At 56.4% G+C, this 7,962-nt stretch overlaps 1 protein-coding gene across 2 annotated transcripts; it reads left to right on the top strand.

Annotated features, from left to right (window-relative positions):
• The first annotated feature begins 1,110 nt into the window (after positions 1–1,110).
• Positions 1,111–7,419, top strand: SLC22A17 (solute carrier family 22 member 17). Of its 2 annotated transcripts, none has more exons than XM_019801635.2 (10): positions 1,111–1,358; positions 1,541–2,047; positions 2,140–2,243; positions 4,365–4,519; positions 5,107–5,272; positions 5,468–5,613; positions 5,779–5,884; positions 6,044–6,261; positions 6,555–6,666; positions 6,784–7,419. In XM_019801635.2, the coding sequence occupies exons 2-10, from the start codon at positions 1,640–1,642 to the stop codon at positions 7,070–7,072; spliced, it is 1,704 nt and encodes a 567-aa protein (XP_019657194.1). In that variant the 5' UTR covers positions 1,111–1,358; positions 1,541–1,639; the 3' UTR covers positions 7,073–7,419. The 2 variants fall into 2 exon arrangements, with proteins under 2 accessions (XP_019657194.1, XP_002921077.1); XM_002921031.4 differs by having other exon boundaries at positions 1,538–2,047.
• The last annotated feature ends 543 nt before the right edge of the window (positions 7,420–7,962 follow it).

Below are 7,962 nucleotides of genomic sequence, written 5' to 3'. Positions count from 1 at the left end.
CCCAGGACCAAGCCTCGGGATCACGGAAGAGGACCCAGGACCAAGCCTCGGGATCACGGAAGAGGACCCAGGACCAAGCCTCGGGATCACGGAAGAGGACCCAGGACCAAGCCTCGGGATCACGGAAGAGGACCCAGGACCAAGCCTCGGGATCACGGAAGAGGACCCAGGACCAAGCCTCGGGATCACGGAAGAGGACCCAGGACCAAGCCTCGGGATCACGGAAGAGGACCCAGGACCAAGCCTCGGGATCACGGAAGAGGACCCAGGACCAAGCCTCGGGATCACGGAAGAGGACCCAGGGCCAAGCCTCGGGATCACGGAAGAGGACCCAGGGCCAAGCCTCGGGATCACGGAAGAGGACCCAGGGCCAAGCCTCGGGATCACGGAAGAGGACCCAGGGCCAAGCCTCGGGATCACGGAAGAGGACCCAGGACCAAGCCTCAGGATCACGGAAGAGGACCCAGGACCAAGCCTCAGGATCGCAGACACAATGATGGTGAAAAAGAGGAGGAGGAGCCCGCCATGGAGAAAAGAGGAGCAAGAAAAATAAAACGAGGAGTGTATGAGACTCAGCAACCAAAAAAGAAAGTGTTTAGAGGAAGGGGTGGTCAACAGCGCCAAAAGATGTTGAGCAATGACAAGACAGGGCAGTCTTGTAGAGGACCACAGCCAAGCTGCTTACAGGGTCCAACCCAGACCTCCAAGTGCACACCCTGAACTGTAGTTGCCAGTATGCGCGGCTGTCTCCCAAGTAAGCTACTCCAAGGTGGTCTTGTCCAACCTGTCATCCCCCAAAGCCTAGCAGAAGGTCAGGCACATAATAGATAAATTTTACTGAGGAACGAGTGGATGGATGGATGGGAGGATGGCTGGATGATTGGTCAGGAAGAATTGGAAGCAAAGAAGGATTCTCTGGCAACTGCCTGAGTAGCTGCTATCCTTCAGCTTTCTTTCCTTTTTACCGCAATGGTCCGCAAACCCAGGGAACAGAGACAGAGCCCCTGGGCCCTGGCCCCCCTTCCTCCCTCTGACGAAGAGTCTGGACCGAAGGTTCTGCTGACGTGGGAAGGGGAGGAGAGTCTGGAGGAAGGGGAGGGGAAAGCAGCGCAGAGATCGCAGAGACGAAGGAGGCGCCCGCGGCTGCAGAGCTGCAGAGCGGGGTCTCTCCGGCCTCTGTGTCCGGGCATCGGGAACCCCACTGGGCCAGAGGACAGCACATCCTTTCGGTGCGGGCCGGCAGGGCCCCTGCGGTCGGCAAGCTGGCTCCCCGGGTGGCCACCGGGACCCCCGAGCCCAATGGCGGGGGTGGCAGCAAAATCGACAGCACTGTAGAGATCACCCCCAGCCCGAACGGAGTAAGTGCCCGCGCCCTGGGGGCTACGCCATCATCCCCCTGCACCCGCGCCAAGCGCCTGGCATCTTCCTCCCGCGCACCCCCGCCCCTGGCCGCCTTCCTCGCGCCCGGCTTCTTCCCTTGCTCTGCGGCTTTCTCTGTTTCTCCGCTTCACCCTTCTCCCCCCCAACCCTCCCCCAGCAGGTCGGGACCCTCGGAGATGCGGTGCCCACGGAGCAGCTGCAGGGTGAGCGGGAGCGCGAGCGCGAGCGGGAGGGGGAGGGCGACGCGGGCGGCGATGGAATGGGCAGCAGCCTGTCGCTGGCCGTGCCCCCCGGCCCCCTCAGCTTTGAAGCGCTGCTCGCCCAGGTGGGGGCGCTGGGCGGCGGCCAGCAGCTGCAGCTCGGCCTCTGCTGCCTGCCCGTGCTCTTCGTGGCGCTGGGCATGGCCTCCGACCCCATCTTTACCCTGGCGCCCCCACTGCATTGCCACTATGGGGGCTTTGCCCCCAACGCCTCTGGCTGGGAGCAGCCCCCCAACGCCAGCGGCGTCAGCGTCGCCAGCGCGGCCCTAGCAGCCAGCGCCGCCAGCCGCGTCGTCACTAGTACGGACCCCTCGTGCAGCGGCTTTGCTCCGCCGGACTTCAACCATTGTCTCAAGGACTGGGACTATAATGGGTTGCCGGTACTCACCACCAATGCCATCGGCCAGGTGAGGCAGCCTGCTGGGCCGCGGGTCTGGGGGCGGGGCCCAGAGCGAGGAGCACGGGCCTCACACCGGCTCTATCCCTCTCACATTTCCAGTGGGATCTAGTGTGTGACCTGGGCTGGCAGGTGATCCTGGAGCAGATCCTCTTCATCTTGGGCTTTGCCTCCGGCTACCTGTTCCTGGGCTACCCAGCGGACAGGTGAGGGCTGCCGTTGGACAGGGCAAGCAGAGAGGAGGGGATGCTAGGGTGGTTAGCCCAGACGGGTGGCCTTTGCAGGAGGCCGAAGACGATTCACTGGACTCTGCAGTCTTCTGGACTTCTCCTGTTCAATGATATGCAGCCCCAGCCCCGTCTCAACTTCCTCCCCGTCAAGAAATACTCCTTCCATACCTCTTCTGCACAAGGGAATAATATACCACCCATTCCCTACCCCCATATCCATGGATCTGTGGCTCATCTCCAAAGACAATAGCCCCATCCTCACTGATCAAAAACCCTTCCTCCACAGATCAAAAGTCCTAGCTCCTCTATTGTCCCTGTCACCACTAACCACCTCCTTCTCTATCTTCATAGATTAATAGATTCATAATAGCCCCATCTACATGATGTGCTTCATCTCTGTGGCCTTATTCCTACAGATCATTAGGTTAATTCCTAAATATCAACAGCCATATTCCCACTGACCTAGTATAGTTCAACACTACAAACAAATGACTCCACCCTTATTGGTCAGTAGTCCAACCCCATAGATCAATAACCACAATAGCACCCCCCCCCTCGAGATTAATAGTCCCATCCTCATGGGTCTTCAGTGCTCTTAGATCCTCTCAGATCAAAAGCCCAATTCACATGAACTAATGGCCTCATCTCAAAGATCAACAGCTTAACCCCACCAACCAATAGCTCTTCCCAGGGATCAAAACTCCCAATTCCTCTGATTCTTGACACCATCCACTGACCAGGTGCTCCATCTCCACTGACCATCCTTGTGGATTATTAGACTCCTCTCCACCCATCTACAGTCCCATCCAAATGGATTCATAGCTCAACTCCCATGGATCAAAGGCAACCCAACATTCAATAATCCCTAAAATCAATACCTATCTTCACTGCCCAATAGCCACACACCCGCTGGGCAAATGTTCCTAAACCCACAGCTCAACAACCCATTCTCATGCATTAGTGGTCTCATTCCCACAGACCAGTAGCATCATTCCTATGGAATAATACCCTCATTCCCAAAGGCCAATAATTCAGACTCTTAAATTCAGTAGCCTTAGCCTCATTAATCCATGGGAAAAGGCCCCATTGTACTGGGTCAGTAGCTTCACTCTTAGGGATCAGTCCCCCTTCCCAATGATCAGTGACCCCCATCTTCATTCCCCATAGATCAGTGGTCTTATCCCCAAAGATCAATAGCCCAGCCTCCAAGGATCAGTAGTCCTGTCCTCACTGACTCATAGTCAGTGACCACCATTACTGACCAATAGTCTCAGCTTCCCTAGTCTGTGTCCCCCTGCTTACTGATTATTCTCATGAATCATACCCCCATAGATTCATTCCCCATTGACCAACAGCCCTATCTACCCAAGGATTAATGTCCCCACCTCATGAATCAATGGCCTCATCCCCAAAGATCATTTGTCCATTCTTCAAAGATTAATGATCATCCCCATTAATCAATAGTTTTACCCCATGAGTTAATAAATAGTTATATTCCCATGGGTCAATGGATCTTCTGGCAAGTGACCCCATCCCCACTGACCACCTTTATGGATTTATTGACCCATGAATCAACCCATGGAACAATGGCCTCATCCCCCAAAATCGGTGATTAAGTTCCCTAAGATAGGTACAACTTCACTATCTCCATGCATAAGTAGCCAATAACCTCGCCTCTGTAGATCTGTAAGTCCAACCCCATATATCAATCACTTCATCTCCTTTGACCAGTCTGAGCAAGATAAGCTCTATCCCCACTGGCCAATAGTTCTATCCCCAAGGATCAATTGTTCCATATCCCCTAAGCAGTATCTAATCTCCTTTAATGGTCACTCTCATTTCCATGCTCTCATCTCTGACCAACAGCCCCATCCACAAGTCAATCCCCTGCAGATCCATAGCTACGCCCCAGTGCCCAGTTCCCAGACATCACCTACCCATGGTCCCCATCCCCTCCCATCTTCTCTAACCTCAGTTGAACTTTTTACCCTGGGGCCTTAGCCTCATACCTCCAGCCTTGAATTGGGCAGCTGGGCCCCACCCAGCAACTCTTCTTCCAGGGAGCCTGGGTGACCAGAGGCCCTCCCTGCTTTCCAGGTTCGGCCGTCGAGGGATTGTGCTGCTGACCTTGGGGCTGGTGGGCCCCTGTGGAGTGGGAGGGGCTGCTGCAGGCTCCTCCACAGGTGTCATGGCCCTCCGATTCCTCCTGGGCTTTCTCCTTGCCGGAGTTGACCTTGGTGTCTACCTGATGCGTGAGTGGCAGCTCCCCAGATGTCCTTCCCTTGAGGCTCATGCCTGACTGTCTGCATCCCCAGGCTGTTCCCACTGCCCTCTAGGGTCCCCTCAGTCCCTCCTCATCCCCAAATCTCAGCTGTCCAGGATCTCAGTTGTCTTTCTGCCCTAGCCTTTGAAGGTTGCAGGGACTTTGCTTCTCTCCACACCCCGCCCCCTTAGACCCCCAATCTTTAAGGCCTTCCTTGCTCTTGACTTACTGCTGTTAGAGAATGGTGCTTATTTGAAAATGAAATCCTGACTAGCTGTATGCCCTTGATATGAAGGTCAAATAAGAGGTCTGATGTGAAAGGGCCTATAGACTAGGAAAGCTGTACACTCACCAGGGACTCTGACCCTTGAGCCCTCCCAGGTTTGAGCAGGAGAGGAGAGAGGACTGAACAGTCTCTCCACTCTTTGCCACTCAGAGGTTAGTCTGTGGGGAGGTGATGGCTGCAGCCTCCACTCGGGGTCTGACCTCACTCTCTGTCCTCCCTCCCTCTCTCCTCCTCTCTCCCATTCCTCCTTCCTCCCTGGCATCTCCTCCCTGTCCCTGCTGTATCTCTAGGCCTGGAGCTGTGCGATCCAACCCAGAGGCTTCGGGTGGCCCTGGCAGGGGAGTTGGTGGGGGTGGGGGGGCACTTCCTGTTCCTGGGCCTGGCCCTTGTCTCCAAGGACTGGCGATTTCTGCAGCGAATGATCACCGCTCCCTGCATCCTCTTCCTGTTTTATGGGTTAGTATCATCCTCCACCTGTTGTCTGGCCATTCCCACGTCTACCTCCAGCCTGGTTCTAGCCCGGAGACCCTTCCTCCTCTCCACTACCCGTTGTCCAGACCTGCCCCAGCCCTGGCCCCTCAGAAGTGGGAATTTCCCACGTCTGGATCAGGAGATGGGAGACCTCAGAGTGCACCCCCACCCCGTCCCTAGCTGGCCTGGTCTGTTTCTGGAGTCTGCAAGGTGGCTCATAGTGAAGCGACAGATTGAGGAGGCCCAATCCGTGCTGAGGATCTTGGCTGAGCGGAACCGGCCCCATGGGCAAATGCTGGGAGAAGAGGCCCAAGAGGCCCTGCAGGGTAAGAGACAGGGGTCCCTACAGGTGATACCTCACATGCACACATGATACTACCCTCTCAATGATTATAGCTATGCCCCCTCCCAGGGTCCCCACCACCCATGTGGGAGGACCCTGGACTCTCAGCTGTTTCTTCTAACAGACAGCTCCTCTCTCTTTCCCAAAGACCTGGAGAACACCTGCCCTCTCCCTGCAACATCCTCCTTTTCCTTCGCTTCCCTCCTCAACTACCGCAACATCTGGAAAAATCTGCTTATCCTGGGCTTCACCAAGTGAGCCTGGGTGTCTGAGCCAAGGGCCAGGCCAGTAGCTGGAATGGGGGCTGGCTGGGTGGGGAAGGCCTGAGGACCCCTGCAGAGGGCAGCCAGGGCACTGGAAGGTTGTGGATGGGGATTCAGATACCGCTCTTTGCTTTACCCCCCTTCTCACAGCTTCATTGCCCATGCCATTCGCCACTGCTACCAGCCTGTGGGAGGAGGAGGGAGCCCATCGGACTTCTACCTGTGCTCCCTGCTAGCCAGCGGCACAGCAGCCCTGGCCTGCGTCTTCCTGGGAGTCACCGTGGACCGATTTGGCCGCCGGGGCATCCTCCTACTCTCGATGACTCTCACTGGCATTGCGTCCCTGGTCCTGCTGGGCCTGTGGGATTGTGAGCATCCTCCCTTCCCCAGTGTGGGCTGAGCAAAGGAACCCCAGCAGAGGTGCCTCAGATAGGCTCAGCCACTGCTTCTGGCACAGGCCCACAAGACCAGACCAGACCCCGCCCCGACCTCCCACAGTCCTCCCTGTGGCCACACAGCGCTGTTTTCCCAATCAATTAATGGATGCCCAGAACCCAGCTGGCTAGAGCCATGGGATCAGAGAGCCAAGGGGACAATGCCAGGGCCTAGGCCAACCATGATCTCCTCACCTCCATTCACATCCTCCCTCTTGGTCCTTCAGATCTGAACGAGGCTGCCATCACCACCTTCTCTGTCCTTGGCCTCTTCTCCTCCCAAGCTGCTGGCATCCTCAGCACCCTCCTCGCTGCTGAAGTCATCCCTACCACTGTCCGGTGAGAGCAGGGCTGCTCCAGCTGAGCAAGGGCCTGAGGGAGGGAGGGAAGACTGCTGGAGAAGGGTTGGGGTGAGGCCCATAGCTACAGGCTGAGTGCCTCCTCCGACTCTCCCAGGGGCCGAGGCCTGGGCCTGATCATGGCACTGGGGGCTCTTGGAGGGCTGAGTGGCCCAGCTCAGCGCCTCCACATGGGCCACGGAGCTTTCCTGCAGCATGTGGTGCTGGCGGCCTGTGCCCTGCTCTGCATCCTCAGCATCATGCTTCTGCCAGAGACCAAGCGCAAGCTCCTACCCGAGGTGCTCCGGGATGGGGAGCTGTGCCGCCGGCCTTCCCTGCTGCGGCAGCCACCCCCTAACCGCTGCGACCATGTCCCACTGCTTGCCACCCCCAACCCTGCCCTCTGAGTGGCCTCTGAGCACCCTGGCAGGAGGCTGGCTCGTACCGAAAGCTGGCATGAGGCCCTGGCAAGCAGGTTGGGAGGACTGAGGAAGGCAGGGCTGCCCAGAAGGCTCAGAGGCACCTCACGCCAGCCGTCAAGGAGGGCTCAGAGGGCTGTCCCCACCCCCATCTCCTCCCTGCTGCTTTGTGTTCACTTCCTTGGCAAGAGTCAGGGGACAGGGAGCGAGCTCCACAGTGTAACCACTAGGTCTGGGCTCCATCCTGTGCCCAAAGACATCCTCCCAGACCTCATTCTTTCTTGCTCTATCATTCTGTTTCAATAAAGACATTTTGAATAAATGAGCATACCATAGCCTGGACTTCCCTCCCTTCTGTTGTCCTGTCTCTTGGGGGAAGGTTTCTTTGAGTGGAACCAAAATCAGTAACACTCTCCCTCCCCACCTGCCTGCCTTGCCCCTCTGTTCACTTACACACAGCTACCACCCTTTATGGATGGCTTGCTGTGCTACCAAGACTGGGCTAGGCACTTTACAAACTTAACCATTTAGTTCTTCCAACACCACAAGGTAGGTGTTTGGATCAACTAGAAGTTTCTCTGTTGTTGCAAGCAATAAACACTGACCATAACGAACTTAAACAAAAAGAGGAATTTATTAGAGGGATGTGATGGGACAGGTTGTAGTGGGGAGCTCACAGAACAGGAGGAAAAGCAGAACTAGTCATAAAAGGTCAGGAACCAGAGAGGACCCCTCTCCAGGGAGTAAGAACCAGGGCCTCACCTGGATGAATGACCTCCAGTGGGATTCCATCTTTGCTTTTTCCCACTCAAGATTCATTTCCAGACAGCAAATGACTGGCTAGCTTGAGTAACATGCCTGCATCCCTACCCGTAATA

Source organism: Ailuropoda melanoleuca, chromosome 20, assembly GCF_002007445.2.
Source record: "Ailuropoda melanoleuca isolate Jingjing chromosome 20, ASM200744v2, whole genome shotgun sequence".
NCBI lineage: Eukaryota > Metazoa > Chordata > Mammalia > Carnivora > Ursidae > Ailuropoda > Ailuropoda melanoleuca.
This window is presented reverse-complemented; position numbering and strand designations above follow the sequence as displayed.